This window comes from Callithrix jacchus, chromosome 4 (genome assembly GCF_049354715.1).
Source record: "Callithrix jacchus isolate 240 chromosome 4, calJac240_pri, whole genome shotgun sequence".
NCBI classification, from domain to species: Eukaryota; Metazoa; Chordata; class Mammalia; order Primates; family Cebidae; genus Callithrix; species Callithrix jacchus.
Window position 1 is genome coordinate 18570640 of NC_133505.1, and position 26161 is coordinate 18596800.

At 38.8% G+C, this 26161-nt stretch overlaps 1 protein-coding gene across 6 annotated transcripts in view; it reads right to left on the bottom strand.

Moving 5' to 3' along the window:
- The window catches only part of HIVEP1 (HIVEP zinc finger 1), a 153523-nt gene that overhangs the window by 79456 nt on the left and 47906 nt on the right, over positions 1–26161 (bottom strand). The window contains exon 1 of one of the 6 annotated variants that reach the window (XM_008993963.5): positions 24541–24642. The exons of 4 other annotated variants lie outside the window; for them this stretch is intronic. In XM_008993963.5, coding sequence (XP_008992211.3) covers positions 24541–24547 — 7 coding nt within the window. In that variant the 5' untranslated portion in view covers positions 24548–24642. Of the gene's footprint in view, positions 24643–26161 lie in introns of those variants that run through there. One more of the 6 variants, XM_078368360.1, reaches the window with a different exon arrangement.

Consider the following 26161-nt stretch of genomic DNA (forward strand, 5'->3'; position numbering starts at 1 on the left):
CTCTTTGCCCTTTGCCACTTCCATTCTCTCTTCAAGATCAGCCACAGTCAAGTCCAGGCTCAAACAGAGCCTGGGACTTAACAGCACTCTGTCCTCTTCTCTGAAGGCGCCTCCCACACTGTCTCTTCTCTGCACAGCATCCTTTCAAGACGGGGCTTCTCTGGGCAAACTTCCCCAACACCCTTGTCCAAAGCCCATCACTCTGTCCTCTGTACCACCAGTAAATATTGTGCATAGAACCCACAGAGCTGTTTCTCTGTAGCTGCATAGCTCGTGATTATTAGTAATAAAGGCAATTAGATGGAGCTGAGTGGTTTACCAATCATATAGACACTGACAGGACAATAACTTGCCAAGTGACCCAGAACCTGCATTCTGAAAAGAAAAAGAGAAAAAAGCACCTACATGCAAACTGGATGAAAACTGGCACTGGGTGGTTTCGCTTAAGAATCGAGCATCTTTAATATTATAAATGATTTCAACATTTGGAAAGCTGCATCAGTACACTAAAAGCACTCGAGTCAACTATTACTCCCTTAAATCTAGAAGAGATCCGAATCACGTCTCACTTCTGTTAGCTCATCCTTCTCTCTCGCTGTTCCACTGGGCAGCACCATACAGCTTCTGCACTAGCACTTGTGCATATTCAACCTTTTAAACCCACACTGGTAACATTTTATGAAGTAGATCCTAATGAACTGCAAAAGACACCTCTGTTTACTGAAAGATGTACCATCTGATTGAAAAAAGATCACCATATGTAACTGTACTATTTTTACTACTGAATAAAGCATAATTCCTACTTCCTCTCATTATACGCCAATGCAAGCGCCTTACTCTTACTGTGAACTGTAACTGGTATTTCAACAGCACTAAATGACAATGGCATAAAATAAAATTGTATCCAGCACACACAATCATTTATACATGCTCTTCTAAGTGAGGATTATTCCTAGTCTTCACTAAAAAAAGTCCTTAGTTTACTTACTAAGTAAACTAAGTAAACCCACCTTTACAAGCAACCCACTTTAACCTACAAGTTTCACATCTTGAATACCTCTGGACTTACCTTTCTTTGAGGAAGAGGACACACTGTTATAATGCTGAAAATGATAGTCTAGACTAGCAGTATTTCAAACAAAAACATTGCCTGCAATAAATGAAAAAGAAAGCAAAGACTCAACTCTGTGCTAAAATCCTAGAAAAACATACAATTACCCAAACTGATCCAGAGTGAGGAAAGCTTGATCAGAATAACCAGAGCACTGATAAAGCTGAGAAAGTTGCCACAGCATTACACATTAATTTGCTTTTTAAACAGGTTCCAGATGCAGAAAATTTTATTATCAACTTCTTTCGAATTTTAAAGAATAATGCATGTCCTAAACTGCTCCAGAGCCCAGGATAACACAGAAGGCGTTCTACATCATTTTATACAACTGCCACGCCTCAGATACCAAACCCAGCCAGAGGTGCAGAAAAACCAACACCACACGTGAACACAGCATTAACAATCTATATCAAGAAGCACATTCACAGAAAATAAGAAGCAAAGCTATTTCAATATTCAGAAGCAACGTATTATAATTTATCACAGCAACAGGACAAGGAAGGGCAGTAAAGATAAGTTAAATCATGTCCCAGATGAACTTGATTAAATCACATTATCTTTAATGTTTCAAAAAGCCCTTAATATTAAATAGGAAAGGATATTCTTCATCATATTAACCAACCATGTTGCCTGTCCCCTGCAGCTCCGGTAGGGAGCCTTCCTTGACATCTCCTGCAAACTCCTCTGTGCCCCCGACACCCTTTTCTCACCCCTAGAGCAGCAATGGTCCTCACAGCATATTCTGAGACTACTTGCTTGCTTTCCACATTTAACTGTATCTTACTCAACAGAGTGCATAGTTGCCAGGGTCACTAGACCCTTGACCCACAGCTGTCCAATAAATGAATTGCTATCGTGGTATTACTGCAGCATTTTTATTAATAATAACTTGGTAGGAATTCTATATACAAAACAATATGGAGCTGGTTAAACAAATACTTATATATTTCTATACAAGAGAATATTGTTTAGCCATTAAATGTATTTTTAAAAAATACTTATTGATGGAAAATACTAAATATATTATGTAAAAAACAGTCCTGATTTTAAACATTTTGTGCCCTGAAGATGAATGTGCAGAAATGTACAGACACACACACACACACACACACACACTTGACAAGCATATACACTCATATGTCTATGAAGAAGGCCCAACTGGATATCTGGGGGTAGTACATTAACAGTTTTCATTTTACCATTTATATTTTCTCCAATTACTAAAGAACCTATAATAAATACATATCTTAACATAAACTATATTATTTAAATTCAATAAAACCTAACAATGCGCTAAGTTATCTTTTTAAGAAAATGCTAGCTATAAGTTCTAAATCGCAAACTTCCAGATCATACAGAAAACTACAGAATATTTCCTAAAACATGGAACCATTCATCTACAGAGTTCATTGGGCTCAGAATATATCCATTAGCTCCTGGGTGCCAGCACTAAGGATACTCGAAGATGAACAACCTTGCACGCAGGAACTTAGAGAAGTAAACAAGCAATTCCCAGCCATGCAGTAATGATGTGACCACATCCACAGAGTAAAGGGCATTCAGGCAGGGGGGCATTAGGGTTTGGAAAGGCAAGGAGGCAAGTTTACTGAGAACTCAAAGCAATTTAAATACATGAATCTAGAGAGAGCAGTTTCTAGCGGTACAGAGTTCGGGAGCCACTTTCTTACATAACTAGTAGTTTAAACCATAGCCTAGAGTTGGTAGAAGCAAAAATAGAGCTTTCTATGGGAAAAATTTGACCACAGGTATCAAGTTCTTAGAAAATCATATCTTTTGATAGAGTAATTCAGTCTACACTGAGACTATGAAAAAAGTGCAACAAAGGCTACTCTGTCGTATACAGGCAGTATATGACAGAATATTATAGAGCCATGATCCTGCAGGTTTCTAGAAGGACATACTGAATCAGCTACTCCAGAATGACACCCCAGACTGTATACATTTTAAACGCTTTGACAAATGGTTCTGTGGTGTAATTACTCTCCAATTAAGGCAGAATGGGAGGTAGTTCCAGCTTTGTATGATCAAGCAGAGGAAAAGAAACCCAAAAAAGAGGCAAAAAAGGAATGGTTGAAAAAAAATTAGGAGAACAAAGTATTTTGGCCACAGAAGTCAAGAGAACAGTGTTTCAATGTCAAATCAGCAGAGGATGCAAACGGTGAGGATTGAAAAAGCTTTCTATGAATGGAGCGATTAAGAGGCCACTGGTGGTGTTTCCTGAAGCATGCAGGGAATGGGAAAGCCTGGAGGAAGTGGGCTGAGGAGGTGTGGGACAGGCCGGAGGGGAGAGGCGAGAGAAGAAAGCAACGGAGAACTGTCTTACAAACTCCTGAGCTTAAAATAAGACAGTGATAGAGAAACACAGGGTCAAAGGAAAGGAGCGTGATTTGTTTCCTTCTTCCAAGAAGTTTATAGGCCCAGTGGGAGGAGCCAATAAAAGAAGAGTGAAAATACAGGAAAGAATAAGAGGTGTGGGGAGCAACAGAAAGCACAGCAGAGCATCAGGAGTCCAGGAGGAGCATTGGTTTAAAACGGGAAGACACAAGGCTGTTCTCTGAGGCCAGAGGGAAGGAAACGAGGACAGAAGGTATGTCGGGTGAATGAAATGTCTGCTAGTAGAATGGATGGATGAATTTAAGGCAATACACATCCAACTGCCTCCCTATACTGAGGTTAAGAGACACTGTTGCCTACAAAGAAAAAGGAGTTTAGCGAGTGTGTAAGAGGCCACGGAGACTGATGAAAACACAGCAAAGTCACCGATGGGAACACAGGAGCCGACCAAGTGTGAGGATAAAAGCACTGCTGAACAGCAACTAGGAAATCTGCGAATGTGGAAATCCATGCATTTTTAGTGTCTCCAATTCGCACAGCAGTTTCATCTACTCTTACAAAGCTTGGCAACTCGGATGAAGAAGTAGAGGAGGAATGCCGCATTTGGATTTTTCCAAGAGGAAAGACGAAAAAGTTCAGTGAGATGAAGGTGCTAGAGAGGAGTTCATCTGATGGACCGAATATGCGGGATGGATAGAGGATAGAAAGGCAGTGTGAAGAGTGACACAGGTACCAAGAGCAGATGGCTGAACAGGATGGGGGAGCTGGGAGACTGAGTGCCCAGAGATAGAGGGAGCTGCAGGTTGTAACTGATTTCTAGGTAATGGTTCAAGGGTTTTTAGAAGATCCAGAGTGGTTATGGATAAAAGAGAGTAGAGATAAAAGTTAAATGGACATGAACAATGTCTACCCTAGTGTGATAATGAGCTGTGCAATAGCAAAGATGATTAGGAACAAAACATGCTATAATAAAATTTAAAATGAAATGCGTCATCTTGCTATACTTTTATGGTCTGCCCTTTGCAAAATTGTTCACTTATCCTTTTCAGAAAGCATGTTTCCTTTGTGATACTGAAAAAAACCTTTTAAAAGTTCAAAGAGAAAAGTAGCTATGAGGTCCATTATGCTTTTAAAATCATAGGTCAACTAAATGTTGTGTTTCTTAAGAAAACCATCTTGGTATCAAAACAGACCATGAAAATAACAAAATGCACATAGACAAAAAACAAATGTGTTACACTGAGCCTCCTAAGGATTTTACATTATTTTGTCTCTTAACGTATCTAATTATTTATGCATGCAGTATATATCAATCACCTGGTTTCATTTGGCAGCCTTGATCTGAGAACTGTGTGACACTACCGCTCTTGAACTGCACTTTTCATAGTTGGGGAAAGAAGTTCCCACTTTTACTAAATATCTTTTTACCCACAGAGAATGCTAGGAAGTGTACTGTCTTTTATGGTTGAGCACACATTCGCTAAGACGTAAAAATAAAAGCAAAATCCCAAAGTCTGCTTCCCAAAACCTCATGCTATTTCAGAGCCCACAGGAGCCCAGGTGAGGGGCCAAGCTAGAAGTCCAAAAGCACCTTCTTTAGACAGGTGTCAAATCCACTTAGCCCAAGGATGATTCTCTTAGCGTCGCCCTTTTAGCTCCTGCTTTGATGACCCTTGATGCATCTCCTAAAATAGTAGAACCCAACTTTTGCTGCATACTTTTTTTGAAGATTTAACTCGTTTATTAATGAGAAAAAGCAAGACATTAAAACTCATTCAAGGGATAATTCAAAGACCACACACACACACACACACACACACATTGACCATTAGGAATGTCGAAATAAATTTGCTTAATTATGTGAAAGTAATCAACATCTACAGGGCAATAATCAATTGCATCTTCAGTAGGCAAATTTGTATTTCCTTGGATAAGAATCAAATCTGTTGTATTAATTTCTATAACATACAGGGTTGTTAAATCATTGCTGCATATTTGAGTCACTTAATATTAGTCACTTAAAAATCTTGATACTCAGGCTGCACCCACACCAATTAAATCAGCATTTTTAAAAGTTTCCCAGGTAATTCCAACATGCAGCCAACCGTGCGAATTGATGTTCTCTAAATTACTGATATTATCTGGTCACAATTCAAAATTGTATAAAATGCAAGTAGTTAAGAGAGAAAAGTCTTATCAGCCGGCTCTTTGAAGCCATGTTTCATCAAGTACCAGGGGCAGCAGCAGAAGCATCTGTCTTCCTTATCAAAGCTGCTGCTGATGATAGTGGATACTGAGGAAGATAAGGAAGGAAGAGTTCAATGTGCACTTCATGGCTAAGAATGTCTAATTAAATTATACCTCTAAAATCCAGAGCCAAAGCCTATATTCTTAATAGGTATTAAACCAAAAATAGATTTAATAATTATTACTGTCAGCCCTAAACCAGAACATAATATTCCAGCTGAAAATGTAATGCTTGGAGATATAAAAACTATTTAAATATATAAACTATTGTTATAAAGATGTTGAAAACTGACAAGCTTTCCAATACATGTTTCTAATAATATAGTGTTCTAATAATCACAACATGTTGCCCACTGTGGGATGGATATAATTATTAGGATATGACAACGTTGCTTTCCTCTTCCCAGTGGATGATTTCTGATGTAGCGAATGGAAGGAGGTAGCCATCATAATATGGTGAGAGAGAAAGGAACGTGAAGACAGCGTTCTCTCCCTGAGAGGCTACATGCCAGGGTCTACTGAACTTGGGGGCTGCTAATCCAGTATAGATTCATACATGCATGCATATGCTCGCGCGCGCACACACACACACACACGCACATGCACCCACACCCTGAATTTGGGGCTAAGGATGTAGATTTACAGATGGTTTGGAGATAACCAGGAGGTGTGTATCTCAAAGAATTTAAAAAAAAAAAAAGTCACCAGCATGTTCCTCCAGCTTTTCAGGCAGGCTACTGCCCCAACCCTTGTCAGCAAATAACTACATCCATTTTTCTCTATAATAAACTTTAAAAGGAGATATTTTGTTTTAAGAGGACTGAGATACAAGGTGTTACTATTACCTGGGGCAAAAACACAGAAACTAAGCCACTAAGTGCAGTGAACTCTGGCTTAGTTTCTGTGCCTCTCCAGACCTGAGCCACTCACCTTCCTGCGCCTTGTGTACTTAGCTCACTGCAGGCCAGGAACCGTGAGAAGCGTGCTACGGATTGGGGCAAATCCTATTTTGATATTTCAGATTTCTGGTTCTGTTGGAATAAGATGCAGTCTGAGAAAAGCTTGGACTACTGGTACTGGGGCAGAAGATTTGAGCAACAGAGACAGACAGGGCAGCACCAAGCCTGACGATGCAGACCAAGCCAAAGAGAAGCACACACCACCAGGACTATTCTCTCAGATGTTCTTAAATGCTAAGTTGTGCACTAGTGACTATGTTTTTTAGCTATTATTGCTGAGTCAGTGCTTTGGTTAGCATCTTTCACATCCCTTCTCTAGGAGTATTGAGATCAACAGACCTGCCTGTCAGTTATTAATCCTATAGCCGATATGCACAACTATCCCATTAACTTGCCCTATGCATACCTCTTTGTCCTCTTCTTACCTAAACAATGTCCTCATCTTTTGTAATCCTTTCCAGAATCAGTAATTCTCTGTGGGGGAAATACAACAGCAAGCAAGATAGAGCCTCTTTATCAAAATGGTACTTCATCACATTCTGTGATCTCAAATTACTACAAATACAAACACATCCGTGTTCTCTAAGGGAAAAAGGAGAGGATGAAGATTTAAAATGTGAGAGTAGTAGAAAAGAAACTGAAAATAAGCATCCAATCTTCCTTTGAGGAAGAAGAGGGAGACTAAGAGGCACAGAAAACGAGAAAGGGAAGAATGCCATTACCTTTCTTCTAGAATTCTCAACAAAATGAAATCAGTTTGAGATAAATAATACTCTGAGACTTAAGTTTTCTACTATAGACCCAAGGAACAGCTAAGACCTAAGACCTTCCAGCCCCATTCGCTGCATTTATCACCACTGTGTATGCGCCTTTAGCTGGTGGATCTCCATCCCCACCCACCCATTGTAAGTCTGGCACATTCCCTGAGGAAGCTCCTTCCTTCAGGAAGCTCTCACTTTCCCATACATGCTAGGAACTGCTACAAATGCAGATAACTTCTGGCAAGGACACCAAGGACTTCAAAGCTCCTGTCCAGGCTCCCATGTCACAAGAGCACCCACCTAGTGTCCTGAATGTAACCCTGAACAAAGCGTCCCTCTGGACACAATGGCATTGCCACCAGGGATTATGTTAACAGCTCTGTATTGCCAGTGACAATAAAGTCAGGCACATCGCAAATGAAATACCTTCTGCAGGCTAGGCGGAAAACCTAATCTGATACGACACATTGTTACTAAGGGCAAATGTGGTCTGGGCGCCAAACCCAGGATTTAAAACTGAATTTTTGTTACATAATCCAGTTATAATCGGGACCTCACTTCAGGTGACTCTGGTTCACAATGCTTCAGATAATTCACTTAGGAAGAAAACTCTGTCAGTAAGAGAAGCTTCTAGGCTCCTCCTGGGGCTATGGTGGTTGTAGTTTAGGGCCCCAGCCTCCTATTTGATATACATCATCCCTCCAGCAAGATCCACCTCTATGGAAAACTTACTCTAGGTCATCTGTGCTCAGATCACAGAGACTCTGAAAAGGCCTCTCTCATGTAACATTTAAGCAGCTGACCATAGCCTAATTAAAAATGAAACGAGAATTCTCTTTCCTTCAGCCCCATTCACAACTTTGATAGACACATTCACTCACTACTTACTGCATAGGTATGGGTATCTCCTGTGGTCTGAACATTTTTGTCCACTCCAAAATGCATGTGTTGGAAACTTAACCCACAATGCAACAGCACTGGGAGGCAGGGCCGACTAGGAGGTGTTTAGGTCATGGGGGCTCCACCCTCGTGATGGGTTTATGCTTGCGGGAGTGGGCTCACTCTCTTCTGCTCTTCTGCCATGTGAAGACACAGGGATTGTCCTTCTCTTAACCTTCTGCCTTCCTCTATGTGAGGACACAGCAAGAGGACTCTCACCAGGTGCTGCCACCTTGATCTTGGAATTCCAGCCCCCAGAACTGTGAAAAGGAAATTTCTGTTCCTTTATAAATTACCCAGTCTTAGGTATTTTATTATAGCAAGCACAAACAAACTAAAACAGCATCTGTCTCTCAAAGTTGTCTTCAAAGTAATTTTATCTGATTTTGAATTATTTTTTGTGAATTTGTATCTCAAAAAAGTATACCATACTTCAAATCAACAAACATGTTGCTTAACTAGTAACCCATACTAGTGGAAGCCATAAACAGAGATACGCTGTGCAACAAATGTATATTCAAATATAATCTGATGCTATTGAAAGAATACCTAAAAACTTAAAAGCAATCAGTGAAAATTCCTTAATAAAACATATTTATATATTTGACTATTTGAAAAAAAGACCAATGGTAAAAACTCTATAGGACAAACAACTCAGTTCCTTTGACAAATAACCCACAAAAATAGCAAGAAGAGAAATGGAAAGGATACCCACAGATCCAAAGAACACAAAAGATACATCAACTTATAAAATATGTGGAACTTATTTGCCCTGATTCTAACAAAATGTTTTTAAAATTACAACATTGGGGACAACCAGAAATTCAAACACTGACAGGGTATTTGACCATATAAAGGAAATTACTCTTCTTTATTTTTGTTTCAAAAAGGTATTGTGATGATGTAAAAAGATATCCCTTATCTTTCAGAGTTTATACAATGAAGACATATGAATGAAATGATATCCCCTAGGTTAGCTTTGAAGCAATATGGGAGGGTGGAAGTAGCACAGTAGTAAATGCAACCAGACTGGATACCAGCTGTGAATGACTGAAGCTGAATGACAGGTAAATGGAGGTTTATGACACTATTCTATTTTGTAACCATTTTAAAACTTCCATAATCAATTTTTTTAAAGCCCAATCTGAAATTTTTTAAAAATTGAAAGATTGCCAAAGTATTATTCACATGTTTTCATGTCAGTAATAATAAACAAGAAATGACATGTAACAGTGCAAGATGAGTGAGGCGAAGCATCTAAAGGCCAGTGCATAGTGGGCATTCAAAAAGGTCACTGCCCCTAAAAATAATCTGAGCCCAAAGGAAAGAAAATAATTTCTGAACTACCACTAGGAGTCAGGTTTGCACACACCAAAGCTGAAAAGGGTAACAAAAAAGAATAGAAACAATTTCTATAAATATGATAGCCAATGTTCTTCATGCCTTTTGATGGGGTGGGGGCAGGAGGTCAAAGCCCTCCCCTTTAAGAATCTGAAGATTAGAAAGCCTTCAAGATAACAAATTTAAAAAGCAAAACCCAAGGAGCAGAGCAGTGTACATGGTATACTGCCATGTGAGTCGTGCACGCGTCTACATGCCTATGCGTGTGCAGGCAAGGATACACAGTCACTGCTGAGACGGCCCTGAGGAAAGGGACTGGGTGAGAAAGACATGTATTTCACTTTACCTGCTTATTGCCTTTTCTGTTTGAATTAGTTAACTTAGTGAGATTTAACTTTAGTTTTTGAAATTTCAACTATATATGATACAAGCAGCAAGTATTTCAACTATCCCAATTTGCCACTGTTCATATATTATCACACTAGTTTCCAGGTTATTTTCATGTTTATGTATGTATACACACACACTTTTAAAAAGAAAAAGACAGAAGAAAATATAGATACACTGTTTTTATCTTTATAAATTAAAACATCTTCATAATCCTGCTCCAATACGGATCCACCACTTTTTCTATTAAAAAAGTGGTAGTTTTTTAAAGAACATAACTTCAAAAGATCTCTATAAGAAAAAAAATCTTATAACCAGTGTAGAGCCTCTCCCAGGAAGACAGACACAGACACAGACAGACACACACACACACCCACACACACTTTTTCATACAATTAAGGACTACAGCAATCTACGGAGACCCCTAAACCCAGGTCAAGAACCTCTGATACACTACACTATCACTATTCTTGCACTGTGAATGAGGATGCAAAAGTATATTTTGATGGTGCTACTGAACTAACTTTTCTGCTCATTTTTATTTTTTCAGTTGTTAAATTTCTCCCCAAATAATATAACAATATAGCTCTTATTAGTACATACTATTCTTATTTTGCCATATGGAAAAATAAGTTTAAAAAGTAGGTAATTGAAACATGTCATCTTTCCTATTCTTAATTTACCAATCCAGTTATTTTAACAACTCTCACAAAGAGGAAGAGAGTAGATAGGAAAGAAAAAGCCACTGATATCACTGCATCAGGCATTGTGCTTGGCATAGGGCACTCACTTCATCCTTGGAATCGACCATGTGCCAAGCTTTGAGTGAGGCAGTATTCCCCTCTCTAGAACCTAGGCTCTAGTGGAGATGAAAATATTTTAAGCAAATAAAATGTGTTAGTATATAAGTGCCTATAACAGTAAACAATGCGATTTCTACAAATGCAGAAGGAATAAAGGACAGTGAAGTACAGCTCTCCTGGTGCACACTTACTCCAATCAATCCACTTTTGTTCCCTGCAGATGGAGAGCGTCTGGTGCAGGGACCTCTCACCAACTCATCTACAAACACTGCCAGCCAACCGAGGGAGCCCAAATTCACAAACCAAAAGGATCCCAGCACCATCTTATTCTTCCGCCTGCCACCTCAGACGGCTTCCCAGAGAGTCTTAATCCCTCCATATGATGAAAATCTAGATGGTAAAGGTTTCCCAGGAATTTAGTATCTACTCACTTAGGACTCAGGCTTCTGGTAATGGAATAACCCTCCTTCTAATAACAATAAAAATGCAGACAAAATATGTCTTTTTTTTTTTTAATTAAAGTGCTGGAAAGTGACCAACAGCTGGCAGAAACTAGACGTGTTGACTTCTAAAGGCTGAGACCAAAAGGAGGTGAGATCACATTTAAATGATCTTCCCCCAGGGCAATCCCCAGTCCCCTAGGCACAGCGAGGCAGGAACAGTATTACTGAGCTGGAGGGCACAGAGATGGAGTCCGGGGCAGCTGGAAATTGGGGGAAGGTAGGTACGGTAAGAGGAAATCCCAGAAAAGAGGGAGACTCAGGGGAAGGTGTCTAGAATCTACAAACAAACCTTCAAATCCTTGGCTGTCTGTTCAACTGCTTTTATAGAAGATAAGGAACCCAAAGGGAACCTACCCAAAGGAAGACTAGAACAACTGAGCATAATATCAGCAGTGACTCAATATGGGGGACAAGGAGCTAGGAACTCAAGTCCTGCCAACATCCAGTAGCCAAGCAAACATCTTCTGTTTCCACTGAAACTTCTGACTACAGGCAGATCAACAGACCTACCCTAAAAAGTCTCAAAGCAAACCTCCACCAGTCCATAAGATAATCTGACAGTAATTTAGAAAACACATGATAATCTTCAGATGAAGATGACAATACAGAGCCTCTAAAACATATCTGCATTGTTTTCTATATGATTAAAAATTACTCGGCATGCAAATCACAAAAATGTGACATATAAAGAAAGCAGTAAAAAGAGTAAGACCTATACTAGACAAAGATGTTGTAATCAGCAGACAAGAATTGTAAAATAATTATGTTATATGGGAAATAAGTTACAGAAAAAAGATGGGTATAGTAAAGGACGAACGAAGAGTAGAAGAATTTCAGAAGAGATATAGGAACTCTAAAAAGAATGGAAATACTAGAACAGAAAAGCACAACAGCTAAAATAAGAATTCACTGGATGAGAACAGCAGCAGACAGGGCACCGCTATTAGGAAAGGACTCATGAACTTGAAGACAGGTCAACAGAAATTATCCAAGCAAAGCATAGAGCGAAAAGCCTGGAAAAAATGAACAAACCGCAGAATCATATCAAGTAATCTAACATAGATGTAATGAAAGCCCCAGAAGAGAAAGCTGGAAAAATGGAATAGAAGAATTTTCCCCAAACTTGAAGGAAAACATCAGCCTGCAGATCCAGGAGGCTCAGTGAACCCAGGGGAGATGACTCTAAAGGATATATTACACATAGACATGTCATAGCAAACCAGCAGATTAAAATAGCAATGGAGATGCGGAAAGGGAGGGGCACAAAGTTGGAGAGGGGAAGAGGAGAAGGAAGCAGCGAGGCAACAGGATTTAAAAATGTCTAACGAGAATTCTATATCTAGCCAAATTACCCTTTGAAAGTAAAGCAAAGTGATGATATTTTCAGAAAAAAAGTTGAGAAAATGTCTTGCCAATATGATAAGCAATGCTAAAAGGGGCTGATTCAGGCTGATGAGAAATGACAACAGATGGAAATAAGCACCATAGCAGGGGACAGAACACCATGGTCCACAGGCCGACTCCAGCCCATTGCTGTTTCTGTAGTGCCCATGCATTATTTAATTGAAAAAACAAAAACAAGCAAACAAAAACAACAAGAACAAGAAGAATATGTGACAAAGACTGCAGACAATGAGGCCCACAAAATCTGTAATATTTACTATTCTCTCCTTTATAAAAAGACTGCCAAATCCTGATTTATAACAAGAAAAAGATGGAAGGCAAATGTAAGGCCATATCTTTTTCTTTAGTTCTTTAAAAGATAATTGTTCAAAGCAAAAAACAACAACAATGAATTAAAGTATTTACAGTTTGTGTATAAATGAAATGGATTACAAAAAATTAACTCATCTAAAATTGCCCTAAGCCCAAGGCCATCCCATAAATAATGAACTCATACAACCCCAAATCTTAGGAATATTATTTCACATTACCTCTCAAAAGCCTTGGAACACTAGACAGAAATGGTTAATTATTAATAACGCCAACTGAAATAAAATAGATGGTGTGCTTCCAATCTATTTTCTAACACACACAACAAATAGCAAGTATGTTACCAGCTATGAAAATCTTTTGAAAAACTGAAAGCACCTTCTCTGTTTAAAGTGCTTCTTAAAAAGTTAATAATTTGTTCTCTTTCAACCTGTTAAATATTGGCAAAGTGTGAGGGCTGACAGTAAACGCTTCTGTGAGGAAAGCACATGAAGAAGGGTATAGATAGGAAAAGGCAGACAGTATTTGGGGAACACTGGTGTGAGGCAGAAAGTAAATACGCAAGGTGAGAGGAGAGTGGTGAAGAGTTAGTACATTAGGAGAGTGAGCAGAGTCTCACACGGCACAGAGGGCTCCGGCTGAGGGGCTGGAGGGACGGCAATGCCGGCCCCTTACTGTCAAGGAGGTGACTTGCTTTCAGCGCTGTACTTCCAGTCGCTTGCACGACTAACACACATAACGAGGAAGTGTCTGGAATCAATAGGTTAAATCCTACATGAACGAATGAAGAACCAGAAATGGGTCTATCAGGGATAAGAAGTCAATGTGTGCACATAACAATGAATTTGGAAAATGAGATTAAGGGGTGAGGGTTTATTCCAAGAAAGATGCTTCAAAAGAATGCTGGAACAGAATACTATAAACTGATCAAGTCAGGACCTACTGATTCTGATTTGTAATTCAGAGTCTTGAGTTCTTATTTACTTTAATAGATCCTGGTTTGTGTTTTATCACCTTTGGTCACCAGAGAAAAGTGGGAGTGCTTTGTTTTCATTCTATTTCAAATGCATACTATGTAAATAAAATTATTGTGACTGAGAAAATTAAAAATTAGCAAGAAACTGACAAAGATACTGACCAGATGGATGGGAATAAATGGTAATCTAAAATCATGCGGGTGGCTGAGTGGAGCCAAATTTTATAAATGTTCAGGTCACTAGCGAGTATTTTCCTACTGGTATGACTTTTACTTTCAATTTAAGTTCAAACCGCAGAAATCTGGGTAGTAACTTTTTAGAGTATGAAGATCCTAAATTTTTTAAGTAACAGAGTTAGCATCCAGTCGTGCACCCCATAATGACATTTCAGTCAACAACAGACTGGATGTACAATGGTGGTCCCCTAAGATTAAAAAGGAGTTGAAATATTATCTTAGTAGAGACAAGGCTGCACCATGTTGGCCATGCTGGTCTTGAACTCCTGACCCTAAATCATCTGCCCACCTCAGCCTCCCAAAGTGCTGGTATTACAGGCATGAGCCACCATGCCCGGCTCAAAAATCCTTCTTGCCTAGAGACATTTGGGCCTTCTACTGTCATAATGCAATACATTCTTCAGGTATTTGTGGGGATGCTGGTATAAACAAACCTGCTTCACTGTCAGTCATGTCCAAGTACAGCACATACAACTCTGCACAACACATAATGCTTGATAATGATGGTAAATGACTGTGTGACTGGTTTATGTATTACTATACTTTTATTATTTCAGACTGTACCCTTCTACTTTTTTTTTTTTTTTAAGTTAACAGTAAAACAGCCTTAGGCAGATCCTACAGGAGGGATTCCAGAAGAAGCACTGTTCTCATGGGAGATGAGAGCTCTGCTCCTGAAGACCTTTCGTGTGGGAAAAGATGTAGAGATGGAAGACAGTGATATTGATGAGCCTCAATCTGTGCAGGGCTAGGCTAATGTGTGTGTGTTAGTTCTCAACTATAAAATTATAAAAGTAAAAAACAAGAAAAAAGAAGAGGAAACAATTCTAAAAGTAGAAAAAACTTACAGAATAAGAATATAATATTTTTGTACAGCTATACAATGTGTTTGTTTTAAGCTAAATGTTATATCACAGAAGAGTCAAAAAATTAAAAGTTTATAAAGTAAAAAAGTTACAGGAAGATATGGTTAATTTATTACTAACAAAACAAAAATTTTTTTTAATTGAGTATATCCTAAGTATAGAGCATTTATAAAGTCTACAGTAGCGTGCAGTAATGTCCTAGGCCTTCCCATCCACTCACCACCCACTTACTGACTCAACCCAGAGAAACTGCCAGACCTGCAAGCTCCATTCATGGTAAGCGTCCTACAGAGGTTGTACTGATTTTTTATCTTTTATACTATATTCTTACTGTACCCTGTTTAGATACATAAATACCATTGTGCTGTAACTGCCTCAGTATTCAGCACAGTAACATGCTGTGCGGGTTTGCAGCCTAGGAGCAATAGGCTCTACCATATAGGCCATGTGTGTAGTGGGCTGTACCATCCAGGTTTCTGTAAGTACACCCTATGACGTTTGCCCAGTGACCAATGAGGCAATCACCTAACAGCACATTTCTCAGAATATATCCCATGTTAATGATTAATGACTTTGTACCTTATATAAGTCAATTTTTGTGTATGTGCGCACATGTTTTAAAGAATAATGCTGACATAGCAGTATTTCTGGGGAAAGTGACAAAAAATTGATATGGCTGATAATGCGGATAAAGAGTAGAGGCAAGTAAAGGAAGAAAACACCAATTTTGTTACTGTATATACCTCTGTACTAGTTGATTTAGGTTCATGTATTACTCATATGAAATATATGTTATTTACTAATTTAAATACACAGGTATGTAGAGTGTGTGTGTGTGTGTGTGTGAATATGTACAGTCAAATAAAAAACAAACTTGGGTGTCTCAATTACCTAAAAGTATATAAATGCCTGCTTGCTTATATGCTTAACACACATATTACATATATGTGTGACAGTTTACACACGTATCTTCACAAACATATGTATGCACATGCACGAATATATATACATACTGTCAGAATCCTTTTTAAGTACTCTCCCTTAAACGCTATACATTATTCCATACTTCCAATTTATTTGATGCCTGTTTCCTCCTTCCAAATTAAGGATATTTTAATAACTACTAACTGACAATAATACTATTACAAGTATTACAAAACATGATTCTTCACCCTTTACATTCCTTTAATTTAGTCAAAAGTGTTAGTCAATGTATTCTAAGGTCAGGCTGGGCATGGTGGCTCATGCCTGTAATCCCAGCACTTTCGGAGGCCGAGGCAGGCAGATCACCTGAGGTCAGGAGTTCCAGACCAGCCTGGCCAACATGGTGAAACCTCGCCTCTACTAAAAATACAAAATTAGCTGGGCATGGTGGTGTGCACCTGTAATCTCAACTATTTGAAAGGCTGAGGCAAGAGAATAACTTGAACCCGGTAGGTAGAGGTTGCAGTAAGCCAAGATTGCACCACTGCACTCCAGCCTGGGCAACAAGAGCAAAACTCTAACTCTGTCTCAAAAAATAATAAAAAGTATTCTGAGGTCAGTTAAGAAGTCTGCTCTTGGCTGGGTGCAGTGATTCACACCTTTAATCCCACCACTTTGGGAGTCTGAGGCGGACAGATCACCTGAGGTCAGGAGTTCGAGACCAGCCTGACCAACATAGTAAAACCCCCATCTCTATTAAAAATATGAAATTAGCCGGGTATGGTGGCACATCCCTGTAATCCCAACTATTCAGGAGTCTGAGGCAGGAGAATTGCTTGAACCCAGGAGGCAGAGGTTGCAGTGAGTCGAGATTGCACCATTGCACTTCAGCCTGGGCTACACGAGCAAAACTCTGTTTCAGACAAAAATAAATAAATAAATAAATAAATAAATAAATAAATAAATAAATAGAAGCAGTCTGCTCTCTCATCTCAAAATTTGCATCTCTTCTAAAGCACAGGCCCCCCATCACCAGCAAGAATCAGAAATTAAAAAGGACATGAAAAATATAAGTAGCTGGTGGAGGGGAGAAAAAGAAAATGAACACAACAGATAAAATCTAACAGCTTTAGTCATCAACTATAGATATGATCTTTATTTGGAGAATTATAATGAAAATACACCAACAAACACTCTAACATTTTACAGTTCCTCAAGACTACATGGTGGGAGGCACTGATTTGTACCCCACATCACCTAATACCATCCCTTCCCCACCAGAGCAGTTGTTTCCCTTCATCATAATGGTTCCTCCCCAGACCAGGCACTCAGGGTCCAGGGAAGACAGGCAGGAGTTGGGTACACAGGCAGGAGTTGGGTATACAGGCAAGAGTTGGGTATACAGGCAGGAATTGCAGACACAGGCAGGAGTTGGGTACACAGGCAGGAGTTGGGTACACAGGCAGGAGTTGCGGACACAAGCAGGAGTTGGGTACACAGGCAGGAGTTGCGGACACAGGCAGGAGTTGGGTACACAGGCAGGAGTTGGGTACACAGGCAGGAGTTGGGTACACAGGCAGGAGTTGGGTATACAGGCAAGAGTTGGGTATACAGGCAGGAGTTGCAGACACAGGCAGGAGTTGGGTACACAGGCAGGAGTTGCGGACACAGGCAGGAGTTGGGTACACAGGCAGGAGTTGGGTATACAGGCAAGAGTTGGGTACACAGGCAGGAGTTGCAGACACAGGCAGGAGTTGGGTACACAGGCAGGAGTTGCGGACACAGGCAGGAGTTGGGTACACAGGCAGGAGTTGCGGACACAGGCAGGAGTTGGGTACACAGGCAGGAGTTGCGGACACAGGCAGGAGTTGGGTACACAGGCAGGAGTTGCGGACACAGGCAGGAGTTGCTCACCACTGTCGTCAGCACAGAGCGAGACACACAGCAGGCAGTGCACCCAGTAATCTCCAGCTTGGTATCAGATAAATGCAATAAATCCTAACCATTCTACAGCATATGTGCCTACTCAAAAGCAGGGAAGAATTCACATTTTAAAACCACCAGAAAAATATACCTTAAAAAAAGTCCAAGTTCAAAAACTTTAAAATTAACTACATTGTTTAAATAGTCCTTATTATTATTTCTGTAAAATAAATGGCTAAATGGCTAGAGTCAACTTCCTTTCAAGAATTCATATGAGAAAAGTTCACAAGCTTTCTAGAGTTTCACAGAAATAGATTAAATATGTAACTTTCCAATTAATTTTCCAGGCTATAATTTTAAGTGTAAATGATAGTAACTACTAAGTGAAATACTTCAATAAAAATAGAAAAAGTCTAAAAATGCAGAAATTTATAGGTAGTCAACTGTGCGATCCATAATACTAATCATTAATTATTAATTTAAAAGTTAGCTTTTTAATTAAACTTAAACCCTAACCCTACTCCTAACAATAACCCTAACCAGCCAACACATTCAGAGATACATTCTTTAAACTGATTTCCCAATGATTAGCACTTAGAAAACATCACCAAATCTGCTGATGAAAATACACTAAATTATATTTCAGGAAAATAAATTATCTGAAATCCATATTACTATTGTTACTGTTTAAAGTCATTAGCCTAAATAAGTAACAGTTCACACACTTTCTATGTGTGCATGTATATATATATAAGTGTATGTGTGTGTGTATATGTTTATATACAGACACACAAATAGTGTCTGTTTTTGTTTGAAATATATCCATCATCCATTATATATAAACATGTATTTGTCTTCTAGTTATTTGTTTTCATTGTTACCTTGATGAAATAGCTCAGAGAGGACAGTAATATTGGGCCCTTAGTACATTTAAAGTGGTTCTGAACAAATATTTATTCATGATAAAATGTATAATGCATAAAATTCCCAATCTAAATCTTCACAATCTAAGCAATCAGAAAAATTCATACACTTTGAGAAATCATCACAACTGAAACAATGAACAAATGTCATTTCTTTCGCAAAAGAAGTACTTGGCTAAGTCCAGCACTTCCAAGGACCCTGGGCAAAAATAACAGTAATTAAGCTTGTAACTTCGTATGTATGGATCTTAACTAGTCAAACCAAAAATAGCTTTCTGATCATTTATCAGCTGCTGCCATTTGCCTAAGAAGTTAACTGCAACAGAGACTAAGTTAGACACCTCATGGTGAAAACACACGGAAATATAACTGAACTTGAGACTTAAAGCTCTTTTCAGTTATTGTCTGGTAGCACAAGAGGGATGGCCATCATTCAATTACTTGCATACTTAACAAGATTGACTATTTCTTAAACTCCCTAAGATATACATAAAATATTCAGCAAAACACAAAATCAACACACATGCACACAGCTCTCAAAACCAATGGAGATGGCACAAGTTATCTGTTCCGATCCAGCATAAGAATCCCTCCCCTTGAAAATTCTCCTCTTGAATGAACAACACTGCCTTTTAGGCATGCCCACAGCACACAGCTTGCCTTCCCCGACCGCTGCCTCAAGCTCCTGGTGTTCCTTCTCGTGAGAATCGCCTCCCCAGTGTTCCCATACACCTGTCTGGGAAGCCCTCATTCTCTTTACAGTCACACCCTGGCATTTCAGGCCCTACTGGGGAAGTCCAATAGCAACAGCTTCCTATGTACTGAGCACTGTTCTGAGGACTTAATATCTACATATGAACCAGTCAAACCAAAAATAGCTTTCTGATCATTTATCAGCTGCTGCCATTTGCAGAAACTAACTGTATCATAGAAACCAAGTTAGGCAAATCACGGAGAAAACACACTAAAATAAAACTGGACTTACAGCTGTTTTCAGTTATTATATGGTAACAACCATTCAATCCTCATACACACACCCCACAAAAAAATGCCCACCTGAGAGAAGGAGACCACCCTTGACCTCCATTTTACAGAAGAGCAAACAGTGGCACACAGAAATGAATTCATAGAGCCCGTCAGAAGAGCCAGCTTGAACCCAGGCAGACTGCCTTCAGAACATGAAGTTGTTAGTACGGTGCTACGCTACGCCACCCCCCGTATTCTCTTGTGCATCTAAAGGGCATCCTGCCCAACCTGACAACTTCTCATCTTTCATGTGTGAGCATCGATGTCGCACATTCTTGAAGCCCTCTCCTGATGCTAACTGGGAGCATTCCAGAGTGCACCAACAGCATCCCACCTCTTCGTGCGTTAAATGTATGTATGTGACATTGCCTGTTTCATGTCCGTATCACCCTCTAAAATCAAATGCCATGATCAGAATCTGTCATAGTTATTCTGCTATCCCAGGCCCCAACATTTATCCATAACCCACCAGTTTTTCATGATATGCTTTAATCCCGACTCTCAGAAACACCTCCTAATGACTCCAGGAAATTAACAGTTTCTTGCCTCCCTAAACGCTGCACAGACCTTTTGTCCAACATGATGTAGGTCTTATTTGGGCCTTAAATTATCTATTACATGTGAATCTCTTTTCCATCTGAGATGTTCCAGCTACCTGAAGACAGAAGAGCCAACCCCACGGTATGCGTGCAGCCCTAGAAACACTGTATGTACTCAATATGGCTGGATTCGTATCTCTTGGAGGAAAAGAACATACTGAAAATGCCTTGACTGCTTCATGAAGGCCCACTGGAAAGTCAGGATGGAAAACCAAATTGAAAAATTCCTTTTGCGGAGAGAAATCCAGCAGCCCATAACTAATCTAACTGAGCCACAGAAGTGGAATGGAAATGTGCGCGTGTATGGGGTGGGGGCGGACACAAAAAATGAAAACTCCATGAAGCTGTCGGGAAAGGTAGCCTCTCCCTTCTCTTCTCTTTTGTCTTCTCTTAGGCTAGCCCTCAGAACCAAGAGCTCTCAGTTCTGGCTCAAAACTGAAGGTCCATTTTACTATGGCAGAAATCACAGACAGACACATGCAGATACATACAATTTCACCAACATAGTTTTGCAGAATAAAAAAAGGTTTTATCACGACTACTGAAATAATTCACACTAAAAGTGTCTTATAATACTATCATTTAAATTGCAATTACAACTCGTGGTGATGTTACCCACTGCTGTTAACAAATGATCATTAAGTTCTTCTTATGATGACCATAATGAAATAGCCCCCCCAAAACAGCCTGCTGAGGTTATTTGCTGAGAAAGAAAGAAATTTCATCTGGTTTCCCTGAATGTCGTACCACAGAAAGGGGCTGGAATACTTAATCATTATCATTTACAAAATTTATGGTACATACACTGTTCCCACTATAAGGATGCACTGCTTCCAGAAATCTGTAAACTCCAAAATTGTGACTCAACAACATTGAGTCACATTAAATAAAAAAATATTTATTTGGTGTCCAATGAATTATTTACAAGTAGATGCATTACAGAAGAAAGCTCCAGAGTCAAGGCCAGAAAACTGGGTAGGAGCAAGCAGCAAAGCAAGAATCCAGGAAGAGAGAATATTATGTATTATGCCAAGGCATGCTCCTTGTCAAAATCTGAGATCTCTCATTTCCCAAGATCACATCTAATATTCAAACCAAGGCAAATCATGGAAGTTTTAAATATGGAAGTCACCTGGCAGTCCTAGACTTAAGACCCAAGGTTTGCAGTGCTCATGAAGGTCCAGGACATGCAATGATTTCTACCACTGCTAAGAAAAACATGAATCTCGTGCATGGCGAAGCCAGCAGCACACAGGAGGTTCCTCTTGGTTGGAGAGTCAGTCTCGCCGACTGCCCAGTGACCACTCTCAAAACCTCCACTGTTCTTTATTCCGTCCTGTCAAATGTGTAATCTCTGGCAATCCCCAAGTCCTCTCATTTTTCCTCCAAAAACCTCTCCAAGCTGCCCACCTCAGCTACTCAGATCCAAACCCCTTCTCTTCCCAAGACCTCTGCCTCTTTGCAGCCCTCTGCATGGCATCTGCTCCTGCCCTTCCCTGCCTTCCAACCAACGTTCCATATGCAGCGACACCTGCCAACAAGAGCCAGTTCCTCCCTCCCTCTAGTATCTTAGAGCATCTTCATCTTAGCCCTCCCTACCAATGTCCTCATCCCAATCTTGTTCAATGCCATATAACTCCACTAGTGGTTTTTAGGTTGGGGTGATTTTGCCCCCGAAAAGACATTTGGCAATGCCTGGAGACATCTTGGGTTACAACTGAGGGAGAAAGATTGCAAGTAGCATCTAGTAGGTACAGGCCAGGGATTCTGTCAAATATCCCGTGATGCACAGGGCAGCCCCCAAGACGAAGAATTATCCAGGCCAAATCATAAATAGAGCTCAGGTTGAGAAATTCTGCTAGAAATCAACAAATACTTTAATGATAACTGAAAAAGTATTCAATATTACTTTAATCATAGCCTCTTTATTCCTTCTATTCTATTAACTGTTTCCAATCAGAACATAATTTAAATTAACATACTGTATTTTAAAATCATGAATAATAATACATGCTAGCAATAACTACTACTACAGGGGGAATCTTCATATTTAGCACTAGAATAAAAGTACTCACATGTATTCTTCTAGTAAGTAGCTGTGAGAAAACTAAGGCATGAAGAGGTGTAACTTCAGTCACTCAGCTAAGACATGGAAAGCTGGGATTTCATCCCAGAACACCTGAACAGAAAGCTTTTCCCACTATGACCACACTATACTTTACTTTTAATATGCAAAAAACAGTAATGTGTGGGGGTTAAAAACTTCTCTCAGTCCAAATCCTAGTCTACCCTTTTCTTATCTTTATGGCATTGGGCAAATGACCTTACAATCTGAACTGAAGTTTCCTCATCTGTAAATGGGTTAGAAAATAGTACCTACCTCACAAAGTTGCATGAGATTCAGAAAAAGCAAGCAAGTTTGGAGTAGCACTCAGCATGCAGTTGACACTCATTAAACATTACTTATTATTATCTAACAAATACTCAAATATTTTATTCCCCATAGCCTTTTGACTTGCATAAGTAATTGCAAAACAAGAAAACCAATTTTGGCTTTTTTGCTGAATAAATGTAACTTAGAATTAATTTGAAAATTAAGAAAAATAATGAAACATTTAATTTCAACAATATCTGTACCTAATAACTCATAAATGTCTATGCATTTAAATATCATAATCAAAAAATAAAGAAATTTAGTCTTAATATACAATATTCCAAATAAAAAAGAAGTATGTTTTAGGATGCCACACAAGATTATCATTAAAGGAATAGTTTTATATATATAATCTCCAATATTTATTGAGTAATTTCTGAAATACTTTAACTTAATGTAATACTTTCCAAGTAAATGCCATAATAAATTTGTACGTTCTACAAATCTGTTCAGTGGTACTATGTAATAGTATCACCTAGATTTTACATAATACTGTATTTTTATAAAGAAAAGATTCGGCATTTTTTTTTTCACGGATTTAACTTAAGCAACTAGTTATTATTCAAATAAGTTGTAATATGCATTAAGCAGTCAATGACTAACAACCTTACAATGTATGATTTCACCTAAACCATTTCTGACTCTACTGTAGAACAATATTAATATTTGGCTCTATTCAAATTTCATCAGAAAAATAAGAAGTCAAATAAGTTTATTTATACTGGGTAAATTTAATACATGATACGATTTCCTCATGAGAAATAAATTTTTACTTAGAAAATTTTTTTAAACAGTAGCTTGGCATTTAAGTTAAAATTACCAGTCACATTTATTTTTAAACAAAGGCAATATCCACAATGTTGTCCACAAGAAAACAAAAGACAAATATAATCATCATATTCGGTTTACCAATTATGTCAACAAAAGCCATAAAATGATCATAGTACAAACTCGTTAACAATTTTCTATTTGATTTAAAAGCATTTCCAATAAAATATACTAATAATTATCAAAATTCTCAAAATCTGTCTCTTCAGATATAAACATTTTACCTACAAAACATGCAAGTGCTTTTCTTCTACATTATGCAGAAAAAAATCTTTTAACTTTCATTGCTTCATTTTTCTTCTATTAAGCCAGCTACACCACTCTGTAATATCTGTATATTAATGATACCAGCTTAGTAATACAGTCATTTCTGGTTATAGTTTAATCTACCATATTAGATTTTTCTGAGTGTATTGTCCCACAAAAATTTATTTGCCCTGCTATTGATGTCGTTTACCTACATGCAAACATGCCGACTGAAGTTAGTCAGTTTCTTTCTATAACCAGAGTGTACATTTGGTTTAATTGTTTAAACTCTTTTCATCAAATCACATCAAGTGTAGGAAATCACATCAAAGGGTGGGAACACATACAACATTACAATCCTTTCATTTCATATAAGGAATCCACAGGCACTTGCACAAACATATCTGTCACACCCGGGGTATGTGCACAGTCACGTTACCAGCCATGACAGGTCAGCCATCCCCATTATCTGTGCCGCCGCGGCACACCTGAGCTCCCTGCCCCTTCACGTCACATTTAGGAGCAGCTCTAAGGCAGACTCGCTCATGGGCTGCCTCCTAGAAGTCCTCCCCCACTACCTCTCCATGGCAACCGCAGCCACAGAGAAGCCAGTCCACCTCTTACGCAAATGAAAGGAGGCCACAAATGTCAGCAGTCACAACATCCCCATTTTCCCTCCCTACTTAATTTCCTTCTTAAAGTCACAGTCATGCTATTCTTCTTATTCTGTATCTGACAGCACCTTCCCAACCGTTTAATGGATAGGAAAGCAACTTAGGAAAATCAGAGTTAAAAATCCATCTGTATGACCACTTACATAACATGACTGAGAATCCAAAGATGATTATGATTTGCTGAGCTTTATTTACCCACCCAGTATCTCAGCAAGCCCCTTTAGATCTGGGCATCCTAGTTTTTGAGATAAGAATCCTTTAAGACATTACCTATCCTGTAATTTGGCTTTCTTAAAAACGACAGAGAGAGAGAGGCCATCCATTATGACAACCAAGAAACAATCAGTACTTAATATGCATTGTTTCTTCTGCAGATTCTCCTTTATTTACAAAAGTCAAGGTTTTAAAAATATTTTTACTTTTATACCAAATAGCCAACTATCTATTAATAATTCTACAGGAGGGAAAAGCTGAATAGATTATAATTCATTGTTTCATTATTCAATTGTTACCAGGTTTAGTTTATATTGTAATTGTCTGAAGTTGCATTTCCCAGATATATATTTAAAGAAGCAAATATAATGGCTAGTTTACACTTCATATGGCTACAGAGATTGGAAAGCAGATATAAATCCCCATTAACAAAATCATGATTACATTAACTAATATATAGATGTCAAATTTTAAAGTATGTTTTAATCCATGGGATGCACCAAAGTATCAAATTCTGTGAGTGGTTTATAACCATGTGATGGTCTAATAATAAGAGTTTCAATAGAAATAGCTTGGAACAAGATACTACCAGTGAACAATATAAATGCGGTGGGTTTAATATCTTCCAAAACATGTATTCTCCCAAGAAAAAATAAACTGAAATCCAAAACCGTTATGTTTACATGGAAAATAATACAAGAATAATTAGAACATTAAACACATTTATATACATATATATATGCATACACTTTTTTATTTTTATTTTTTTGAGATGAAGCCTCACTCTGTCACCCACGCTAGAGTGCAATGGCGGGATCACGGTTCACTGCAACCTCCACATCTTGGGTTCAAGCAATTCTCCTGCCTGAGCCTCCCAAGTAACTGAGATTACAGGCGTCCACCACTATGCCCAGCTAATTTTTGTATTTTTAGTAGAGACAAGGTTTCTCCATGTTAGTCAGGCTGGTCTCAAACTCCTAACCTCAGGTGATTCACCCGCCTCGGCCTCCCAAAGTGCTGGGATTACAGGCTTGAGATACTGTACCCAGCCATGCATACACATTTTTTAGTTATCTGATGAAAGGGGGAATTTAAAAACTTGAATTCTTCAACAAACATTTACTAAGTATCCACCAATGTGCTACATGCCCTACAGTATAGGGACATACAGAC